General features: G+C 43.1%; 1 protein-coding gene across 2 annotated transcripts in view; it reads right to left on the reverse strand.

Moving 5' to 3' along the window:
* The window catches only part of TMEM38A (transmembrane protein 38A), a 60354-nt gene continuing 36002 nt past the window's right edge, over positions 1–24352 (reverse strand). The window contains exon 7 of one of the 2 annotated variants that reach the window (XM_081496639.1): positions 1–168. In XM_081496639.1, coding sequence (XP_081352765.1) covers positions 151–168 — 18 coding nt within the window. In that variant the 3' untranslated portion in view covers positions 1–150. Of the gene's footprint in view, positions 169–23823; positions 24283–24352 lie in introns of those variants that run through there. The other variant, XM_081496638.1, reaches the window with a different exon arrangement.

The following is a 24352-nucleotide window of genomic DNA, read 5'->3' on the forward strand; positions in this document are numbered from 1 at the left end:
CACCAGCTGATGTTTCTTCTTCGTTTACTGTTTGTCCCTCCTACAAGAACGTGACGTCCCTGTCTGCCAAGGTCAGCGCGCCTGGCACATAGTGGGTGCTGAGTCCATAACTGTCCAATCAGTCAGCTCATCCACAATGATCCATCTTTCTCACCTCCTGTTGGTCACCTAAGGAGACAACAAGTAAGCCTGGATTCCCCAGAAAGGAAAGAGGTTTTCCTTGGGGGCTCCAGCCTTCCTCCAGCTCCTACTGGTGGTGAAAGGGCCAATTTGGAATCTTCTGGGGAAGTAGGCTGGAGAAGAAAGTTTCCTGGGTTTGGCATTGCCTGAAAGTCATGCTCCCAGTAATCCTAGTAACTTTTGTCTCAGGCACTTCACGGGTCTCTCTGCCAATTCTCCCAGCAACTAGGATAATGAAAGAAATTGTTTGGCTCTCCAGCCCTCGCTAGGCTGGGCACTTAGCCAGACTTGGCGGTTAACCGTTGTGTGCTGGCTAATGGGCTCATCCTAGCAGATGCCCTTTGTGGAGGGCAGTCCTCACAACAACCTCAAGAGGCACACCTCATAATCCCGTCCCACCAATGAAGGAGTGTGTGTATTCATCTCTCAGTCATGTCCGACTCTTTGTGACTCCGTTGACTATAGCCTGCCAGGCTCCTCTGTCCATGGGATTCTCCAGGCAAGAATACTGGAGTGGATTGCTATTCCCTTTCTCCAAGGGATCTTCCTGACCCAGGAATTAAACCTGGGTATCCTGCATTGCAGGCAGATTCTTAATTGTCTAAGCTACCAGGGAAGTCCGCCAATGAAGGAAATGAGGTCCAAAGAGATGTAGCCCCTTGTTTAGGCCACTTGGCCTCCCTGGGCTTAAATTTTCTCAACCACCTTCCTGGTGGGTGAGAGAATGAAATGTACTTACAGAGACTGTGAGGCTAGCACCATGCCTGGTTCATGCAAAGACCCCATGAAATGTTCGTTGTGATTAATTGCTATTTTTATTTATTTATTTTTTATTTGGTTGTGCCAGGTCTTAATTGCTGACACATGAAATCTTTGATCTTCATTGTGGCAGGCAGGATTTTTAGTTGTAGTACCTGAACTCTTGGTTGTGGCATATAGGATCTAGTTCCCTGATCAGGGATCGAACCCCGGCCCCTCCCTGACCCTCCCCCTATTAGGAGCAAGGAATCTTAGCCACTGGACCACTGGGGAAGTCCTGTTGATGACTGTTTTTGCTAGGGGAAACACTGACTGAAACCGCCCACCCTGGCCAGGCACTATAGTAACCATTTGTGTGAGTTATTTTGTGACAGGAGGCCCTGGTAAGGAACATGGATGGAACTAACAAGCCATTACCAACTGAAAGAATTTGGGAAAGGTCAAAGGAGATGCCCACATGTCCTACCAACCTCCCAGAATCCACCTCGCTGGAATCCATCTTGGCTGAGTAAGGCATGTACCACCAGGAAGGACACTGAGTCAGAATGTTGGCCAGAGACAACCCCAAAACTAATTCCATCACCATAAAACATGAAAGTGGGAGCCACATGGCAGAGAAGTCCTTCAACTTTTCCTCACCCTCCTGCTCTCCTCCAGGGTGCCCCTTCCCAATAAATTCTCTTGTTTTGTCAGCACGTGTATCTCCTTGACAATTCATTCCCAAGTGTTAGACAAGAGCCCACTCTTGGGCCCTAGAAGGGGTTCCCCTTTCTGCAATATTTTTACTACTACCACGTCCACCCAACCAGTGGCAGAGTCAGGAATCAAAGGCTCCAACTGTCAAAGGTTCAGCAAGAGTTAACGAACTCCAAGTCTCTAGAACACGGTTTCTCAGCCTTGGCTCTGCTGACTTTGGAGCCGGATCATTCTTTGTTGGGGAGCCATTCTGTACACTGTGGTATATTGAACAGCATCCTTGGCCTCCACATACTAGATGCCAGTAGCACCACCCCTCTCAAAAATGATTCCGACCTGGCCAGGTACGCCCTGTGTGGCAGAGTCCTCACCTCCAGCCCCTGGTTGAGAACCATCCCTTCATTCTGTCACTATACTCATGTTGCAGGCGTGCTTGTTCAATCATTGTTGTGTCTGACTCTTTGCGACCCCATGGACTGTAGCCCACCAAGCTCCTCTGTCCATGGGGTTCTCCAGGCAAGAATACTGGAATGGGTAGCCATTCCCTTCTCCAGGGGATCTTCCCAACCCAGGGATCAAACCCACATCTCTTGCATCTTCTGCTCTGGGAGGCAGATTCTTTACCACTGTGCCACCTGGGAAGCTCATGTTACCATAGTCATATTATTTTTAAAATTATTTTTTGTCTTTTATTTTTTTAACATTTATTGGAGCATAGTTGATTTACAATGTTGTGTTAGTTACTGCTGTAAAGGAAAGTGAATCAGTTATTTATATATACGTGTGTGTGTGTGTGTGTGTGTGTGTGTGTGTGTAAAGCCACTCTTTTTAAGATTCTTTTTCCGTATAGATCATTACAGAGCACAAGTAGAGTTCCTTGTGCTATACAGTAGATTCTTATTAGCTATCTATTTTATATATAGTGGTGTGTTGGGCTTCCCTGTTCGCTCAGTGGAAAAGAATCAGCCTGCAATGCAGAGGATGTGGGTTCGATCCCTGGGTCAGGAAGACCACCTGGAGGAGGTAATGGCAACGCACTCCAATATTCTTGCCTGGGAAATTCCATGAACAGAGGAGCCTAGTGGGCTCCAGTCCATGGGGTCACAAGAGTCGGACACAACTTAGCAACTAAACACCATCACAGCGTGTATATATCAGTCTCCTATTTCACACACACCCCACCCCATTTTCTACTCTGGCAACCACAAGTTACCTGGTAACCCATGAACAGTATGAAAAGGCAAAAAGATAGGACACTGAAAGATGAACTTCCCAGGTTGGTAGGTGCCCAATATGCTACTGGAAATCAATGCAGAAATAACTCCAGAAAGAATGAAGAGGATGAGCAAAAGCAGAAACAACACCCAGCTGTGGATATGATTGGTGATGGAAGTAAAGTCCGATGCTGTAAAGAGCAATATTGCATAGGAACCTGAAATGTTAGGACCATGAATCTAGGCAAATTGGAAGTGGTCAAACAGGAGATGGTGAGAGTGAACATCAACATTTTAGGAATCAGTGAACTAAAATGGACGGGAATGGGTGAATTTAACTCAGATGACCATTACATCTACTACTGTGGGCCAGAATCCCTTAGAAGAAATGGAGTAGCCATCATAGTCAACGAAAGAGTCCGAAATGCAGTACTTGGATGCAATCTCAAAAATGACAGAATGATCTCCGTTCATTTCCTAGGCAAACCATTCAATATCATGGTAGTCCAAGTCTCTGTCCCGACCAGTAGTGATGAAGAAGCTGAGGTTGAATGGTTCTATGAAGACCTACAAGACCTTCTAGAACTAACACCTAAGAAAGATGTCCTTTTCATTAAAAGGGACAGGAATGAAAATGGAGGAAGTCAAGGATACCTGGAGTAACAGGCAAATTTGGCCTTGAAGTACAGAATGAAGCAGGGCAAAGGCTAACAGTTTTGCCAAGAGAACGCGCTGGTCATAGCAAACACCTTCTTCCAAGAACACAAGAGAAGACTCTACACATGGACATCACCAGATGGTCAATACCAAAATCAGATTGATTATATTCTTTGCAGCCAAAGATGGAGAAGCTCTATACAGTCAGCCAAAACAAGACTGAGAGCTGACTGTGGCTGAGATCATGAACTCCTTATTGCCAAATTCAGACTTAAATGGAAGAAAGTAAGGAAAACCACTAGACCATTTAGGTATGACCTAAATCAAATCCCTTACGATATACAGTGGAAGTGAGAAATAGATTTAAGGGACTAGATCTGCTAGACAGAGTGCCGGAAGAACTATGGACAGAGGTTCATGACATTGTACAGGAGGCAGTGATCAACACCATTCCCAAGAAAAAGAATTGCAAAAAAGCAAAATGACTGTCTGATAAGGCCTTACCAATAGCTGTGAAAAGAAGAGAAGCTAAAGGTAAAGGAGAAAAGGAAAGATATACCCATTTGAATGCAGAGTTCCAAAGAATAGTCAAGGAGACATAAGAAAGCCTTCCTCAGTGATTAATGCAAAGAAATAGAGGAAAACAATAGAATGGGAAAGACTAGAGATCTCTTCAAGAAAATTAGAGATACTGAGGGAACATTTCATGCAAAGATGGGCACAATAAAGGACAGAAATGGTATGGACCTAACAGAAGAAGAAAATATTAAGAAGAGGTGGCAAGAATACACAGAAGAACTATACAAAAAAGATCTTCATGACCCAGATAATCACAATGGTGTGATCACTCACCTAGAGTCTGACATCCTGGAATACAAAGTCAAGTGAGCCTTAGGAACCATCACTACGAACAAAACCATTGGCAGTGATGGAATTCCAGTTGAGCTCTTTCAAATCCTAAAAGATGATGCTTTTAAAGTGCTGCACTCAATATGCCAGCAAATCTGGAAAACTCAGCAGTGGCCACAGGACTGGAAAAGGTTAGTTTTCATTCCAATCCCAAAGAAAGGCAATGCCAAAAGATGCTCAAGCTACCGCACAATTGCACTCATCTCTCATGCTAGTAAAGTAATGCTCAAAATTTTCCAAGCCAGGCTTCAACAGTACATGAACCATGAACTTCCAGATGTTCAAAGTGGATTTAGAAAAGGCAGAGGAACCAGAGATCAAATTGCCAACATCTGCTGGATCATTGAAAAAGCAAGAGAGTTCCAGAAAAACATCTACTTCTGCTTTATTGACTACACCAAAGCCTTTGACTGTGTGGATCACAACAAACTGTGGAAAATTCTTAAAGAGATGGGAATACCAGACCACCTGACCTGCCTCTTGAGAAATCTGTATGCAGGTCAGGAAGCAACAGTTAGAACTGGACATGGAACAACAGACTGGTTCCAAATCGGGAAAGGGGTACATCAAGGCTATATATATTGTCACCCTGCTTATTTAACTTATATGCAGAGTACATCATGAGAAATGCTGGGTTATATGAAACACAAGCTGGAATCAAGATTGCCAGGAGAAATATCAATAACCTCAGATAGATGACACTACCCTTATGGCAGAAAGTGAAGAAGAACTAAAGAGCCTCTTGATGAAAGTGAAAGAGGAGAGTGAAAAAGTTGGCTTAAAGCTCAACACCCAGAAAACTAAGATCATGGCATCTGGTCTCATCACTTCAAGGCAAATAGATGGGGAAACAATGGAACTAGTGAGAGCCTTTATTTTGGGGGGATCCAAAATCATTGCAGATGGTGACTGCAGCCATGAAATTAAAAGATGCTTACTCCTTAGAAGGAAAGTTATGACCAACCTGGACAGCATATTAAAAAACAGAGACATTACTTTTCCAACAAAGGTCCATTTAGTCAAAGCTATGGTTTTTCCAGTAGTCATGTATGGATGTGAGAGCTGGACTATAAAGAAAGCTGAGTGTCGAAGAATTGATGCTTTTGAACCATGGTGTTGGAGAAGACTCTTGAGAGTCCCTTGGACTGCAAGGAGATCCAGCCAGTCCATACTAAAAGAAATCAGTCCTGAATGTTCATTGGAAGGATGGATGCTGAAGCTGAAACTCCAATACTTTGGCCACTCTACGGGAAGAACTGACTCGTTTGAAAAAACCCTGATGCTGGGAAAGGTTGAAGGCAAGAGGAGAAGGGGACGACAGAGGATGACATGGTTGGATGGCATCACTGACTCTATGGACGTGAGTTTGAGTAGGCATTGGGAGTTGGTGAACGATGGGGAAGCCTAGCATGCTGCAGTCCATTGGGTTGCAAAGAGTTGGATAAAACTGAGCAACTGAACTTAACTGAACCACAAGTTTGTTTTCTACATATGGCATAGTCATATTAATGTATTTCTAGGGACTCCGAAGTTGCAGGTATTAATACACATGCCTTCACCAATATTCCCAGTGACTTGAGGACTTCAGTTTGCTACCCTGCTTTTCTTTTCTTAAAAAATTTACTTTTGGCTATGCTTGATTTTCACTGTTGCATGAGGGAGGGCTTTCTCCAGTTTCGATAAGTGAGGGCTACTCTCTAGTTGTGGTGTGCGGGCTTCTCATTGTTGTGACTTCTCTTCTTGTGGAGCACAGGCACTAGACCATGGGCTTCAGTAGTTGTAGCATGTGGGCCCTAAGGTACATGCTACCCTGGTTGCCTGATGAGAAAAATAAACCAGAGAAATTCAACAATTTGCCCAAGTTCTCTTGACAAGAGACTGATGGAACTGAGAGGCAACCCCTTCCTTTCCCAGCTATATTGGAATCTGTGTATTAAAAAATTCTTGGCAAAGGTTTTAAAACATGATAATAGCAATGTGGTTAGTCCCCCACTTTTCGCCGCAAGTCTATCTTTTAGAGATTCAAAGTAAAATATTCACAGAATGATAAGCTTTACAGAGCACTGGAATTTGACTTAAAATAATAATCCTAGGTGAGGTAGATGGAGTAGAGTTGGCCAGGGGGTGATGGTGGTCAGGGCTGGGGCTGGGAACTCATTATACCACTCTGCCTACTTTTATGAGGTTTTCAAATTCTCTGTAGTAAAATTGTAAAATATTCTTCTCTCTGCACTCTGAGGAAATAGTCATGATTATCACTGTGTACTGAGTAGGGACTGAGTCCTGGGCAGGGCATGGCCAAGGCTGCTGAGTCATCCCGCAAGTCTAACGTTATCATTTCCATCTTACAGAGGAGGAATCTGGTCTGGGAGACGTCAATAAACGGAATCAAGCGCTTAGCGTGCAAGGTGCTGGGCTGAGCTTGAGCAGAGCAGCAGCGCCCCCTGGAGGTCATAGCTGGGCCTGACTCGGGAGCTTGAACAGGATGCGGAGTGGGTTGAGAAGGCATGAGAGAAGCTGGCTGGCCCCGGGTGCAACATTTGGGGACAGGGACGCCAAAAAAACAAAGCAGTAAATATAAATAATATTTTTTAAATTGTCGTAAAAGGATAAAAATATTTCCATGCAATATGTTTTTAGGAAATCAAAATCAGTGCAGAAAAACCCACATAAATTAAATATCACAATTTAAAATACGGAGAGGTGGGAATTCCCCCACAGTCTAGTGGTTAAGACTCTGCACTTTCACTGCGGTGAGTCCAGGTTAGATTCTGGTGGGGGAACTAAGATCCCACAAACAGGGCAGTGTGATCTCCCCCCAAAAAAGCCAAAACAAAACACAAAACAAACCAACAGACAGAAAACAGTGAGGTGAGAGAAATGAGTATACAAATGCAGAATCCTGTTTTAAGATTCTGATATTTTGTTCATCATGGACTTTTGTTTGCATTGATTTTGATTTTTTAATTACTTAATAGCATTTATTTGCAAATCAAAATCACAGTGAGACACCACCTCACAAACCAGTTGTAATCAAAAAAGGAGAAAATCACAAGTGTGAATGAGCATATGGAAAACCTGGAGCTCTGCTCGATGGGAATGTAAAATGCTTTAGCTGCTGTGACAGTTCATTAAAGAGTTAAACACAGAATTGCCATGCTGTTGTTGTTATTTAGTCCCTAAGTCCTGTCCAACTCTTTTGTGACCCTACGGACTACAGGCTACCAGGCTCCTCTGTCCATGGGATTTCCTAGGCAAGAATCCTGGAGTGGGTTACCATTTCCTCCTACGAGGGGATCTTCCTGACGCAGGGACTGAACATTCATCTACAGAATTGCAGGTGGTCTCTTACACTGTGGTCTCTTGCATGGAGCCACCAGAGAAGTCCCAGAGAAATGTCTATTTAGATCTTCTGCCTTTTTTTTTTTTTTTTGGTTGAACTGTTTGGTTTTTTTAGATTGAACTGTGTGAGCTATTTGGCACTAATCTCTTGTCAGTCATTTCACCTGCAAATTTCTTCTCCCATTCCCTAGTGAGATTCAACCATTCTTAAACCAACAGCATAGTTTGCTACGAAAGTGAGACTCACTCACATGCAGAAGGGACATGTCCCAGGCACATAAAACAGTTGTCACTTCCTGAGTGTTTGCCTAGTGACAGATACTAACCTGTCACTCTTACTAACCTATTCAATAATCAGGTGCTAGTTTTCATCTCCATATTCAGCTGGAGAAGTGGAGAAAAGGAAGGTGAAATAACTTGGCCAGATGCACAGTGCAGTGGTTTTTAAATCTGACTGTAAATTCCTTGATGGTCATCCCCTCTAGAGGTAGAAACTAACTCTCCTCCCCTTGAGTGTAGGTTGCACTTAACGACTAGCTTCTACTGAACAGAATAAAGCAGAGGTAACAGTATGTGCATGTGTACAAGCTGGATTTAGAAAAGGCAGAGGAACCAGAGATCAGATTACCAGTATCCACTGGATCATAGAAAAAGCAAGAGAATTCCAGAAAAATATCTACTTCTGCTTCATTGACCATGCTAAAGCCTTTGACCATGTGGATCACAACAAGCTGTGGGAAATTCTTAAAGAGATGGGAATACCAGACCATCTTACCTGCCTCCTGAGAAACGTGCATGTAGGTCAAGAAACAACAGTTAGAACCAGACATGGAACAACAGACTGGCTCCAAATTGGGAAAGGAGTACATCAAGGCTGTATACTGTCACTCTGCTTATTTAACTTATATGCAGAGTACATCATGAGAAACGCTGGGCTGGAAGAAATACAAGCTGGAATCAAGAGTGTCGGGAGAAATATCAATAACCTCAGATATGCAGATGACACCACCCTTATGGCAGAAAGTGAAGAACTAAAGAGCCTCTTGATGAAGGTGAAAGAGAAGAGTGAAAAAATTGGCTTAAAACTCAGCATTCAAAAAACAAAGATCATGGCATCCGGTCCCATCACTTCATGGCAAATAGATGGGGAAACAAAGGAAACAGTGACAAACTTTACTTCGGGGTCTCCCCCTCGTTCTTCCGCGCCGCTGCCGCGGTGACCTGCACCCCTCGTGGACCGTGGACCGAGCGTGAGCTGTCAGCCGTCCTCGCCGCGGGCGGGTCGGGTCGGTGGGGCCCCAGGTGATCGCCTTCCTTCCCCTTTCTTCACCTCGTGGGCTTCCGCTGCCACTGCACGTCACCCAGCGCCCCGCGCCCCAAATGCCCCCAGCTCCTTGTGCTAGCTTTAGCTTCTCTTGTGGCTCAGACAGTAAAGAGTCTGCCTGCAATGCGGGAGACCCAGCTTCGATACCTGGGTAGGGAAGATCTCCTGGAGAAGGAAATGGCAACCCCTCCAGTATTCTTGCCTAGGAAATCCCATAGACAGAGGAGCCTAGTGGGCTACAGTTCTTGGAGTCCCAAAGAGTTGGACACGACTGAGTGACTTCACTTTCACTTTCACAATCCTTGTGGAAGATAACCTCAGCCATGAAATTAAAAGACACTTGCTCCTTGGAAGAAAAGCTGTGACAAATCTAGACAGCGTATTAGAAAGCAGAGATATTACTTTACCAATAAAGGTAAGTATAGTCAAAGCTATGGTTTTTCCAGTAGTCGTGTATGGATGTAAGAGTTGGACCATAAAGAAAGCTGAGCACCAAAGAATTGATGCTTTTGAACTGTGGTGTTGGAGAAGACTCTTGAGAGTCCCTTGGACTGCAAGTAGATCCAACCAGTCCATCCTAAAGGAAATCATTCCTGGGTGTTCATTGGAAGGACTGAAACTGAAGTTGAAGCTCCAATACTTTGGCCACCTGATGCAAACAACTGATTCATTTGAAAAGATCCTGATGCTAGGAAAGATTGAAGGCAGGCGGAGAAGGGAGTGAGAGAGGACAAGATCATTGGATGGCATCGCCAACTCAGTGGACATGAGTTTGAGCAAGCTCTGGGAGATGGTGAAGGACAGGGAAGCCTGGAGTGTTGCAGTCCATGAGGTTGCAAAGAGTTGGACACGACTGAGCGACTGAACTGTCCTGAACAAGGCCTCAGCTGATTGGAAAGACACAGTGTGTTGGCAAAGGCTATCTGCTTTACTCAGTTCACTAGTTCAGATGCTCATCTCTTCTGAAAACACCTTCATGGACACATCTCCTTTCTCCAGCTATCTGAGCCATCCCTCCAACCAGTTGAGTTGACACATAAAATTAACTGTCTTGTGATAGTGTTTGGGGGTGATTTAGGAGCCTTTGGGAGGTGATTAGGTTTACATGATTGGGTCAAAAGTGTAGGCCCCTCATGACAAGATTAGTATCCTTCTTAGAGAAAGACAGAGAAGAAAGGTCATGTGAGAACACAGCAAAAAGGCAACTGTCTGCAAGTCAGGAATTGAGGTATCACTAGACACCAAATCTGATCAGCACCTTGTTCCTGGGCTTTCTGCCTCTACACTCTGAGAAACAAGTGTCTGTTGTTTAAAGCACTCAGTCTGTCCTATTTGTAACAGCAGTGCCAGCAGACTGAGCCATGGAGCTTCCTGCTCCAGGTCACATCATGGTGGAGTCCCCCAGACAAAACTTGGTGAACTGGATTCCTGGGGATGTTATAACAAAGTCCCACAGACAAGGTGGCTTAAAACAACAGAAATCTATTCCTTTTTTAAATACATATATTTATTATTTATTCAATTAACTTGGTTGCACTGGGTCTCAGTCACAGCATGCAGGATCATGCTAGACCTTTAGTTGCATGTGCGAGCTAGTTCCCTGACCAGGGATCAAACCCAGAGCCCTTGCATTGGGGGTGCACAGTCTTAGCCACTGGGCCACCATGAAAATTCTCAAAAATCTATTCTTTTCCAGTTCTAGATGCTGGAAGTTGAGATCAAGGTCTCAGCATGACCAAGCTCCTTCTGAAGTCTCTAGATGAGGGCCCTTCCTTGCCTCTTCCAGCTTCCATGGCATTCCTTGGCTTGGGGCTGCATCACCCAACGTCTGCCTCCATCATCACATGATGTTCTTCCTATGCGCCTGTGTCCAACTTTTGCTTTCCTTACAAGGACATCGTCTACCCTAATCCAGTTATGACCTCTTCTTAGCTTGATTAACATCTGCAAAGACCCCATTTCCAAGTAAGATCATAGTCACAGGTGACAAAGATTAGGACTTGAGTCAAACATCTTTATGAAGAGACACAATTCAACCCACCATACATGGGTTTGGAGGACACACACAAGGTGGTTAATTCAATTAGTGCTATAAACAAACAAACAAACAAACAAATAAATATGACTTAGTGGGTAAAGAACCTGCTTGCAGTGCAAGAGACATCGGAGATGCGAGTTCAACCCCTGGGTCAGGAAGATACCTTGGAGGAAATGGTAACCCACTACAATTTTCTTGCCTGGGAAATCCCATGGAGCCTGGTGGGCTATAGTCCAAAGGGTTGCAAAGAATGGGACGAGACTGAGTGACTAAGCATGCATGCATGACTTTGGGCAAGCTCTTCCTTCTCTGAGACTCAGCTGCAGTATGGGGATGATGACCAATACCTCCCTCCTGGCCCATCTGACTGGCCCTCAGTCTTCTCTGTCTCATTAATGGTCATTCATTCACTCAGCTGTTCAGGCCCCAAACCCAGAGTCATTCTCAATTCCTCCCCATTGTCCCCAGTTCGACCCTTCAGGAGCCTCGCACCCCGTCCAGGCTCTATCATCACCTCTGCACTCATCTTCCTGTCTCCACCTTGATCCACTGAAGTCTGTTTTCCACATCTCAGCCAGCTGGTGGCTAATCTCTGGTTGAAAACTATTCAGTCTCTTCCCCCGACATTTAGAGTAAAATCTAGTCTTCTTAAAAAAAAAAGACCCTACCTGTCTCTTTGACCTCATCAGTCACTCTATGTATCATAGACTCATGGTAGAGGACTGAATAGAACCCCCCCAAAAAACATGTGTCCAAGTCCTCACCCCTGGAACATGGGACTGTGACCTTATTTGAGAAAAGGGTCTTTGCAGATGTAATTAAGAATCTTGAATGAGATCATCTCCGATGTTAGGATGGGCTCTAAATCCATTAAGTGTCCTTATAAGAGAAAGGCAAAGGACTTCCCTGTTGGCGCAGAGCATAAGAATTCTGCTGCCAATGCAGGGGATACAGGTTTGATCCCTGGTCTGGGAAGATTCCACATGCTGTGAGCAACTGAGCCCTGGTGCCACAACTATTGAGCCCGTGTTCTAGCACCTGGGAGCTGCAAGTACTGAGCCCATGTGGCCTAGCTTGTGCTCCACAGCTAGAGAAGCCACCTCAATGAGAAACCCATGCACCACAACTAGAGAGGAGCCTCTGTTCTCTGCAAATAGATTTAAAAAAAATTTTTTTTAAAGAGAGAAAAGCAGAATGGGAAATAGAGGAAAACAATAGAATGGGAAAGACTAGAGATCTCTTCAAGAAAATTAGAGATACCAAGGGAACATTTCATGCAAAGATGGGCTCAATAAAGGACAGAAATGGTAGGGACCTAACAGAAACAGAAGATATTAAGAAGAGGTGGCAAGAATACACAGAAGAACTATACAAAAAATATCTTCATGACCCAGATAATCATGATGGTGTGATCAATCACCTAGAGCCAGACATCCTGGAATGGGAAGTCAAGTGGGCCTTAGGAAGCATCACTACGAACAAAGCTAGTGGAGGTGATGGAATTCCAGTTGAGCTATTTCAAATCCTCAAAGATGATGCTGTGAAAGTGCTGCACTCAATATGCCAGCAAATCTGGAAAACTCAGCAGTGGCCACAGGACTGGAAAAGGTCAGTTTTCATTCCAATCCCAAAGAAAGGCAATGCCAAAGAATGCTCAAACTACCACACAATTTTACTCATCTCACACGCTAGTAAAGTAATGCTTAAAATTCTCCAAGCCAGGCTTCAGCAATACGTGAACCGTGACTTCCAGATGTTCAAGCTGGTTTTAGAAAAGGCAGAGGAACCAGAGATCAAATTGCCAACATCTGCTGGATCATTGAAAAAGCAAGAGAGTTCCAGAAAAACATCTATTTCTGCTTCATTGACTATGCCAAAGCCTTTGACTGTGTGGATCACAACAAACTGTGGAAAATTCTGAAAGAGATGGGAATACCAGACCATCTGACCTGTCTCTTGAGAAACCTGTATGCAGGTCAGGAAGAAACAGTTAGAACTGGACATGGAACAATAGACTGGTTCCAAATAGGAAAAGGAGTACGTCAAGGCTGAATATTGTCACCTTGCTTATTTAACTTATATGCAGAGTACATCATGAGAAACGCTGGGCTGGAGGAAGCACAGGCTGGAATCAAGATTGCCGGGCGAAGTATCAATAACCTCAGATATGCAGATGACACCACACTTATGGCAGAAAGTGAAGAAGAAATAAAGAGCCTCTTGATGAAAGTGAAAGTGGAGAGTGAAAAAGCTGGCTTAAAGCTCAACATTCAGAAAACTAAGATCATGGCATCTTGTCCCATCACTTCATGGCAGATAGATGGGGAAACAGTGGAAACAGTGGCTGACTTTATTTTTCTGGGCTCCAAAATCACTGCAGATGGTGATTGCAGCAATGAAATTAAAAGACGCTTACTCCTTGGAAGGAAAGTTATGACCAACCTAGACAGCATATTAAAAAGCAGAGACATTACTTTGCCAACAAAGGTCTGTCTAGTCAAGGCTATGGTTTTTCCAGTGGTCATGTATGGATGTGAGAGTTGGACTATAAAGAAAGCTGAACGCCAAAGAATTGATGCTTTTGAACTGTGGTGTTAGAGAAGACTCTTGAGAGTCCCTTGGACTGCAAATAGATCCAACCAGTCCATCCTAAAGGAGATAAGTCCTGAATATTCATTGGAAGGACTGATGTTGAAGCTGAAACTCCAATACTTTGGCCACCTGATGTGAAGAGCTGACTCATTGGAAAAGATCCTGATGCTGGGAAAGATTGAGGGCAAGAGGAGAAGGGGACGATGGAGGATGAGATGGCTGGATGGACTTGGATTTGGGTGGACTCAGGGAGCTGGTGATGGACAGGGAGGCCTGGCTTGCTGCGGTTCATGGGGTTGCAAAGAGTCGGACATGACTGAGCAGCTGAATTGAACTGAACTGAAAGAGGAGAAGGCCCAGTGGAGACAGAGACAAAGACTGGAGTGATGCAGTCGCAACCCAAGGAATGCTGATGCCCCCAGAAGCTGGAGGAGACAAGGAAACATCCTCCCCTAGAGCTTTCAGAGGGAGCTCTATAGCACAAACAAGAAACAAGTCTCATTAGACATAGTGGGAAAAACAAGGTACAAAACAGCAGGTATCTTTAAAAAAGAAGATGTGGGGACTTGTGGTGGGCCAGTGGTTAAGAACCTGCTTTTCAATGCAGGGCATGTGGGTTCAATCCCTAGCCAGGGAACTAAGATCCCATGTGTCATGGGACAACTAAGCCCACGTGTTGCAATTAGAGAAGCCCCGTGCCACAGCAAAGCCTGCGTGCCCAGCACAGCCAAAACAAAATTTTTAAAAATATATAGAGAGAAGATGGGGACACATATATGTATGCATGCTCACATATGCTGTGCTTAGTCGCTCAGTCTTGTCTGACTTTTTTAGATCCCATGGACTGTAGCCCGCCAGGCTTCTCTATCAGTGGGACTTCCCAGGCAAGAATACTGGAGTGGATTGTCATGTCCTCCTCCAGGGGATCTTTCCGACCCAGAGATCAAACCCAGGTCTGATGCACTGCAGGCAGATTCTTTACCAATTGAGCCACTAGGGAAGCCCTCACATGCTCACATAGGGAAAGAATATTTTTTAAAGGGAGGATAACAAGAGGCCATGGTGGTGTCTGGGGGGAGAGACAGAAGCTGGGGATGGGGGAGGAGACAGGAACACTGCTCACCCTTTGAAATCTTTGCATCTTTTATCACAGAGATAGTCTTTATTTTAAAATGCTGGTTAGAGGACTTCCCTGGAGGTCCAGTATTTAACACTTTGTACTTTCACTCCAAGGAGCACGGGTTCCATCCCTGGTCAAGGAACTAAGATCCTCCATCCTATGCAGCCAGAAAAAATTTAAAAATGCTGGTTAGAAAGCTTTTGGAGCAGTGCTGCCCCCCTTGAATTTCCTGGGATGATGGAAATGTTCTCTGTCTGTGCTCCCCAATACGGGCAGACACCTACCACACAGGGCAATTGAGTGCTTGAAACGGAGTTAGTTCCACGGAGAAAGAAAATTGTCAGTTTTATGCAAGTGTCATCCATTTAAATTTAAATGGCTGTCAGCTACCAAATTGGACAGTGCAGCTGTGTAGCATCATGGACAACATCTTAGGATTAAATATTGGGTGAAAAGAGCCAGGTCCAGAAGTGGAGGTAGAATTTGGTAGATATTACTTTTTTTTTTTTTTTAAAGAAACAGCTAGAAGTACAAGGGGGGATGGGAATGACAAGAAATAGACTAAAATACAACCTGCATCTGGAATTAAGGGTTATTTTTCTTTCTCCAAATGTTCTGTAATGAGGTTACACTTTTTTTTAGAAATATATGTATTTATTACTTTATATATAGTATGTTATGGGCTCCTCCGGTGATGCAAGTGGTAAAGAACCCACCTGCCAATGCAACAGACATAAGAGACACGAGTTTGATCCCTGGGGTTGGGAAGATCCCCTGGAGGAGGGCATAGCAACCCACTCCAGTATTCTTTCCTGAAGAATCCCATGGACAGAGGAGCCTGACAGGCTACAGTCCATAGTGTCGCACAGAGTCGGACACTACTGAAGCGATTTAGCACTCACTCACGCATAACATGTTATATATGATGAATGTATACAGTTTAGTAAATTATATATAACATATTAATTTACTGTATGTTATGCTATAGTGTGTAGTAAATTAAATCACATATATTTTGGTATGCTGTGTGATAGCACATAGTAAATTAAATGACATATACCATGTTCACCATATGCTATTATAGTACATTAATATAGTATATTAATTTTTATATTATAGTATATTAATTTATTATATGCTGTTATAGTACACAGTGAATTAAATGGCATACAATACATTAGTGGGCTTCCTTGGTGGCTCAGATGGTAAAGAATCTGCCTGCAATGCAGGAAACCCAGGTTTGATCCCCAGGTCAGGAAGATCAGAGCGACTAACACTTTCACTTTTTCACAGTACATTAATGTACTTGTGCTATTTATAGTATATATTAAATCAAATTCCATATAAACCTATACTATATCATAGTATACCGTTATACTAATGATACTAAATATAATTTAGCTGTCCTAAATTATTCAAGGCCTCCATGCTCCTAAATTTTACAAGCACTGGACTGTCCAGCTTCCTGGACAATTTCACCTGCTCTGTGTCCAGCAGTCCAGTATTTAAGCCTTTTCCTGTCCCTCTGGGCAAATGACTTCACCTCTCCAAATGTTAGTTTCCTCATCTGCAAAATGGAAAGGTTATCCATGCCTTCCAAGTGCTAGAAATCACTTCTCCAAATGTGTTCAGCACACCCCTGAGGTCCCCCAGATCCTTTCCAGGACCCACAATGTCAGACCCCCAACCATGACGTTAATGCTACATCATTTGCCTTCTTCTCTGGGCTGGCATTTACCCTGAAGGTACTCAGGCATCACATTGGTGCCTTAGAAATCAGCAAAAGCACCAAACGTACTGGAAGCCATGATACTGTCCGTCAGAGCATCTGTGCAGAAAAAGGGGTTGGGGGGAGCCATTGTCACTTGATTTTATCGCTGAAGCTTGGTGAAACAGTAAAAATTATTAATTTAAGAAAATTTCAACCCTTGAGTATATTTTTCCCCCTCATTCACTTTCTCATACTATTTTATAATTCATATATGGTTGAATTGACTCTTCAATGTGCAGGTTAGCAGACTTGGGCGCATGTGCACATTAATATTACTGTAGCCACAGTCAGGATACTGACCCAACTAGCTTTATCATCCCCTCAAACTCCTTGGCAGAAAGTGAAGAACTAAAGAGCCTCTTGACGAGGGTTAAAGAGGAGAGTGAAAAGGCTGGCTTAAAACTCAACATTCAAAAAACAAAGATCATGGCATCCAGTCCCATCATCACTTCATGGCAAAGAGATGGGGAAACAATGGAAACAGTGACAGACTTTATCTTCTTGGGCTCCAAAATCACCACAGATGGTGACCTCAGCCATGAAATTAAAAGACGCTTGCTCCTTGGAAGAAAAGCTATGACAAACCTAGACAGCATTTTAAAAAGCAGAGACATTACTTTGCTGGCTAAGGTCTATATAGTCAAAGCTATGGCTTTTCCAGTAGTCATGTATGGATGGGAGAGTTGGACCATAAAGAAGGCTGAGAGCCAAAGAATTGATGCCTTCAAACTGCGGTGTTTGGAGAAGACTCATGAGAGTCCCTTGGACAGCAAGGAGATAAAACAAGTTAATCCTAAAGGAAATCAACCCTGAATATTCATTCATTGGAAGGACTGATGCTGAAGCTCCATTTAGCCACCTGATGTGACAAGCTGACTCATTGGAAAAGACCCTGATGCTGGGAAAGATTGAAAGTAGGAGGAGAAAGGGACAACAGAGGATGAGATGGTTGGATGGCATCATCAATTCAATGGACATGAGTTTGAGAAAGCTCTGGGAGTTGGTGATGGACGGGGAAGCCTAGTGTGCTGCAGTCCATGGGCTCACAAAGAGGTGGACATGACCGAACAACTGAACAACAACAACAAACTCCCTTAGGCTCTCTGTTTGGACATCCCTCCCCAACTCCTGGCATCTTCCCCTTTCTCTATCAAGATAAGTTCTCTTGGAGACTTCCCTGGCATTCCAGGGGTTAAGACTTCACTTTTCAATGGAGGGAGAGTGGGTTCAGATCCCTGGTCAGGCAACTAAGATCTGACATGCCTCATGGCCAGAAAACCAGAATGTAAACAACAGAAGTAATAAGGTAACAAATTCAATAAAGACTTTAAAAATGGTCCACATTATTTTTTTTTAAGGCTAAGTTCTTCTGGAGAAGGTCACATAAATGGAATCATGGGCTTCCCTGGTAGGTCAGATAGTAAAGAGTCTGCCTGCAATGCAGGAGATCCAGGTTTGATCCCTGGGTCAGGAAGATTCCCTGAAGGAAGGAATAGCTACCCACACCAGTATTCTTGCCTAGAGAATTCCTTGGAGAGAGGAGCCTGATGGGCTACAGTCTGTGGCATGGCAAAAGGTCAGACTTCACTTCACACTTTCACTTTCTTTTCAATCAGTCTCTATCTATTCAGCATATTTGGATGATAGATTAGTGTCCTGGGCCTACCTGGAGGGCTTAGAACAACACAGGTTTATTCCCTCAGGCTTCTGGAGGACAGAAGGCCAAAATCAAGGCATTAGCAGGCCCACACTTTCTCCCAAGGCTCTAGGGAAAGATTTTTCCTTGTCTTTTCCAGCATTTGTGGTGGCTGTCAATCCTTGGTGACCCATTGTCAGCTTGCACACACATCACTCCAGTTTCTGGTTCCATTGTCACCTTGCCTTTTCCTCTTTAATGTCTGAGTCCAGACATTAAACGTAGCTTTCCTATTCCTATAAGGACATCAGTCTTATTGGGTTAGGGCCCAGCCTGGTGGCCTCATTTTAATTCAATGACATCTGCAAAGACCCTATCTCTAAATAAGGTCATTTTCTTAGATACTGAAGGTTAGGACCTCAATACATCTTTTAGGGGGACACAATTCACCGCACAATAGATGAGTCCATGTCTCTTTAATATTTTGTGTGACAAAATGGGAAATACATATAAAGCCCTCCTATTGAGCATTATGTTCGATGATCATCTCTTAAAAAAAGGCACTTGAACACATTTTGGCATCCAGCTGGCATCCTTTTTCAGAGAACACCATTTTTATTTGAAATATCTGACAAACCATGATTCAGACTTGGCTGTTTGGCAGACTTTTTCTCAAAAATGAACAAAAGGAGCCTGTTACTTCAAGGAAAACAACTGTCAGTTCTGTTGCCAATGATAAGGTTTAAGCTTTCAAGAGAAATCAAAATTTTGGAAATCCTATGTCTGCCACTGTGTGATCACTTTCTGACATTTTAAAAAGGCTTTTTTCCTTGCCACAGAATGGTGGTGATCTTAACAAATGTAGCTTTCTGTGGCTGAATAAGAAAGCACCACAACCTCTGCATAATTCAGGGAACCGATATTTTCCAAGTGACCAATGCTACAATATTCATAGGAGGTCCATTCAGACAGACCAAAGATTTTAATGTAATCAAGCTTATTGGGTTGAATGGGGACTGCCAGAAAGATATATTCATGCCCTAACTGCCAGAACATGTGAATGTGACCTTAGTTGGCAAAAGAGCCTTTGCAGATGTAATTAAGTTACGGATCTCAAGATGAGACCATCCTGGACTACCCAGATGGCCTCTAAATCCAATGACAAGTATCTTTGTAGGAGGAAGACAAGAAGATATAAACACAGAGGAGCAGTCAAGATGATGATGGAGGCAGGAATTGGAGTAAAGCAGCCCCAGCTGAGGAATGGAGCCACCGGAAGCTAGAATAAACAAAGAAGTATTCTTTCCTTGAGGGTGGGACATGCAAATACCCTGGGGTGAGAGACAACACAGCATGTTCAAGAAACTGCATAGTTTGGAGAGGTTAGATATGATATATAAGATACAACCAATTTAGATATAAGAAATAACAAAATAGACACTTTCTTGAAGTCCAGAGAGTAAATAGTTTCAGTTTTGCAGATCAGCCTATGGCTCAACTATTCAGCTCTATCATTGTTGTTTGAAAGCAGCCACAAACAATACATAAACAGATGGTCGTGAATGTGTGCCAATAAGATTTTGTTTCTGGGCACATGAAATTTGAATTTCGTATAATTTTCACATGGCATGACAATTGTCCTCTCTTCCTACTCCTGTCATTAAGCAAATGTAAAATCCATTCTTAGTTCAGGGGTTGTACAAAATCAGGTGACTCTAAACTAGCTTAAGAAATAGAACATTTCCAATACTTGAAAGATTCCTGCACCCTCCCCTAGTTATGTTCCAAGCCTGATTTTGCACCTCATCTTCAGAATTCCCTTCATTTGTGTTTCTTTTCTGTGGGGAGGGGGATTGTTACCAAACAAAACTTGAGTGTGCTCACCAGCACACAGTGTGGTCAGTCTACTGACACTGAGTTATGTCAAAGGAAAGTGCTGTGTTTATTGCAGTCACCAAGTGAGGAGTCTGGGCAGCTAATGCTCAAAAGACCCAAACTCCCCAATGTCTTTCAGGGAAAGGTTTTTAAGGACGGGATGAGGGAGAGGGTTTCAGCATATATGATCAGTTCACAAGCATTCTTCTGAGTGACTGATGGTGAAATAATCAGGCGTCAACATGATCAATCTTCTGGTTCCAACTGATCTGTGAGTCTATGTTTGGGGTCAACATACAGTTAACTCCTTCCTCCTGAATGAGGGTTTCAGTATTGGCAAAATAGCTCAAGAATATGGCTCAGAATATTATCTATAATCCTTGAGAATGAACTGAAAGTCTTTGACTTATTTTGGGCTTCTCAAGTGGTATAGAGGTAAAGAGTCCACCTGCCAATGCAGGAGACACAAGAGACACAGGTTTGATCCCTGGGTTGGGAAGATCCCCTGGAAAAGGAAATGGCAATCCACTTGAGTATTCTTGCCTTGAAAATTCCATAGAGAGAGGAGCTTGATGGGCTACAGTCCATAGGGTCACAGAGAGTCAGACATAACTGAACAATTGAGACCACATACACATCATTATCTTGTCTTGCTTGACTGTTTTTCTTTGGTTCTGCATTTTCTTACTTTTCTGATTAAATGTGTTCTTTGGAACTTGGGGAAGGCCTAGAAGACTAAGTTTTTTCTACAAACAAGAGGCAGGCAGAGGACAAGGAAGTGGCTCTCTCTTTGCCATGTGAAAATACAAGAACACAGCTATTCACAAACTAGGAAGAGAGCCCTCACTAGACAGTGGATCTGCTGACAACCTATTCTTGGACTTCCCAGCCTCCAGAATTGTGAGAAATAAACATTGCTTAAGGAGCCCAGTCTGTGATAATTTGTTATAGCAGCCCAACCTAATCATGGTAGATTTTTATTGAGGAAATGTGAATACTTGAGGGACAGTGAGATGCCCATTTGTGGGGTGCCACAGAGTTTGATAAAAACTGCTTTGATTTTACCTAGTTAAGTGTACTGTTCATTTTTTCTATTAATTATCAGAGTCTTGGATTTAGAGTCTTAAAAATCATCCAGTCCAGGGCTGTCAAACTTTTCCTTCAAAAGGCTAAAGAGTCCATATTTTCAGCTGTGCAGGGTGGTCTCTTTTGAAATTACTCCACTCTGCTGTTATAGTTCCAGAGGGGCCATAACAGTGTGTAAACAAATTAGTATGGCTCTGTGCCAATAAAACTTTATTGACAAACACAGGCAGTGGGCCGAATTTGGCCTGTGATATAGTATACCTACCCTTGACCTGGTCCAACATTTTCACTTAACAGCAGGTGAAAAGCATTTACTCTCAGAACTCATTCTCAGGCCTGCCAAACATCTTGTCTTGGTGCCTTCACTTTTACCTCTCAGCTGGCTTCTATGGGCTCAATTAGGTGCTTATATCCTCCACTAATTAAGCTGGGACTTTTTCCAGATACCTCCAGGCAGGTACCAATCAGAAAGTGCAAAGTAAACACAGTTATAACCGCCCACATCAGTGGTAACTGTTGATAATAGCTTTATCTTAGCCAAGCACTTGCTCAGCTTCAGAGACTCTGCCAAACGCTTCTCATGTGTGTATCTTATCCTTCCCTAAAGGGACTGAGAGAAGTGAAGAGGAAAAAGCCTCTCTCTTGGAATGAGATATACGTGGATTTCAATTCTGCGCCCACTGTCTGGTCTATGTGATTGATGTCAAGTCACTTAGCCACTGAACCTAATTTTTTTCCCTTAGAATGTAAGCCACTTCACAAAACGTACTGTGTAGAAAATACCTGCTTATGTGTTTGGCATGTTTCAAGTGCTTAGCAGAAGATTCTAGGTGTAACTGTGGTTTGCATTTGCTTATGAGAAATAGCGGATAACTTCCAAAGGGACCCTTGTGGGTCCCTGCACCTGGTGCCCATGATTGTGTATAATTCCCACCCTTGACCCTAGGGTTCTTAGAATTTTCTTTGAATGAACATAATACAACAAAAATGATTGGATGTGATTCCTCAAATTTTTAAATATAGAATTACCATACAATCTGGAACTTCCATATGAGTGCTTTCCTGGTGTCCCAGTGTTAAAGAATCCACCTGCCAACTCAGGAGACACAAGAGACACAAATTTGATCCCTGGGTCAGGAAGATCCCCTGTAGTAGGAAATGGCAATCCACTCCAGTATTCTTTCCTGAAAAATTCGATGGACAGAGGAGCCTGGTGGGTAACAGTCCATAGGGTCGCAAAAAGTTGGACATGAGCACACACATGCATCAGAACTTCCACTTCTTGGCATATATCCAAAAGAATACTGAAGAAAGCTTTGTAGATGTTGAAAATGTTCCATATCTTAATTATGGCAGTAATTACGTGAGTGTATCCATTTTTCAAAACTGATTAAGTGGTACACTTAAAATGGGGATGAGAAGTGATGAAATGTCACCTCCAAGATTAGGCTCTAAAAATCTATGACCCAGAAATTCCACTCAAAGGTACATAACCCAAATTCTGAAAACAGGTATTTAAACTAATCTCTATAGCAGCACTATCTACAATAGGCAAAAGGTGGAAACAACCCAAATGTTCATCAACATTTGTAATATTACTCAGCCATGAAGAGCAATAAAGTTCCAATCTACATTACAATGTGGATGAAGCTAAAAACGTTGTAAAAACGTTATCCTAAGTGAAAGAGACCAGACACAAAAGGGCACATATTGTGTGATTCCATTTATAAAACAGGCAAATCCATGGAGATGGAAAGCAGATTGGTGGTTGCCTGGGGCTGCAGAATTAGGTATGGGGAAGGACTGCTAACGGGCATGAGGTTTCCTTTTAGGGGAATGAAATTGTCTTGCAACTAAATAGAAATGATGGGTAAAATTGTGATTGTACTAAGTGCCACTGAACTGCTTACTTTAAAGTGGTTAGTTAAAACTAACTAACCACTATGTTACGTGAATTTCACCTCAATTAAAAAAAAAAAACTGTAACTTCCATTTTGCTAACAGGAAAGATGCTGGCTTTGATGAATTTTGCTGGACTGAAGAGGCTCCCATGGCTGAGAAACTGAGGGCAACTTCCTGCCAACAGCCAGTAAAAAACTGAGGTCCTCAGTCCAACAGACCACAAGAAACAAAACTCTGCCAACAACCATGTGAACTTGGAAAGCAGATTCTTCCCCAGTCAAGCCTTAGGATGAGACCACAGCCTCATCACCCTTACTTAATTCTTAATATAGCCCATTGTAGAGGCAAGATGCTTGAATTTCAAGAGGTACACTACTGGTGGCACAGTGGATAAGAAGCCACCTGCCAGTGCAGGGGACACAGGTTTAATCCCTGATCTGGAAAGATCCCATATGCCAAGGAGCAACTAAGCCCATGAGCCACAACTACTGAGGCTGTGTGCTGCAACTACTGAAGCCCTCATGTCCTAGAGCCCGTGTTCTGCAATGAGAGGCCTCTGCAGTGAGAAGCGCACACACTGCAGCTAGAGAGTAGCCCCCACTTGCCACAACTAGAGAAAGCCTGCATAAAGCAGTGAAGGCCCAGTGTAGCCAAAAATTAAAAAAAAATTTAGGCGCTAAATAAAAAAAATAACACTGAAAAAAAAAAGAACTATAGATTCATTGGCTTCCAGTCACGTTTTTAATAAGTTTCTCTGAGATTGAACCCCTGTTCATGCCACCTAACATCTTTTGGAGGTACAAACACCTAATGTAGTTTGCTTGATAAATATTCTTTTGATTTCTCTTTCCCTTTCTTAGGTGAAGAGTGGGTAGAGGTATCACTTCATGGTTTAACAGACAAGATTTTGCAGGTTTCTCCCTACTGGAGAAAAGTACAATATACTGTGTGTGGCTGAGTGGTTTTTATTTGTTTGTTTGTTTTTACAAATTGAAGACTGGTGGCGACCTTGTTTCGAGCAAGTTGGGCGGCACCATTTTAACAACAGCATTTGCTCACTTCATGTCTCTGTCACATTTTGGTAATTCTTGTACTATTTCCAGCTTTTTGATTGTTATTATACTCTTCATGTTGATCTATAATCAATGATCTTTGACGATACTGTTGTATTGGGCAGTGTCCTTAAAAAAATAAAGAGAAAGAGAGAAAAGACCAGGTAAAGATGGAGATAGAGATAGGAGTGATGGTGGC

Source organism: Giraffa tippelskirchi, chromosome 6 (genome assembly GCF_054371585.1).
Source record: "Giraffa tippelskirchi isolate mGirTip1 chromosome 6, T2T-mGirTip1v1.2.pri, whole genome shotgun sequence".
In the NCBI taxonomy this organism is placed as follows: Eukaryota; Metazoa; Chordata; class Mammalia; order Artiodactyla; family Giraffidae; genus Giraffa; species Giraffa tippelskirchi.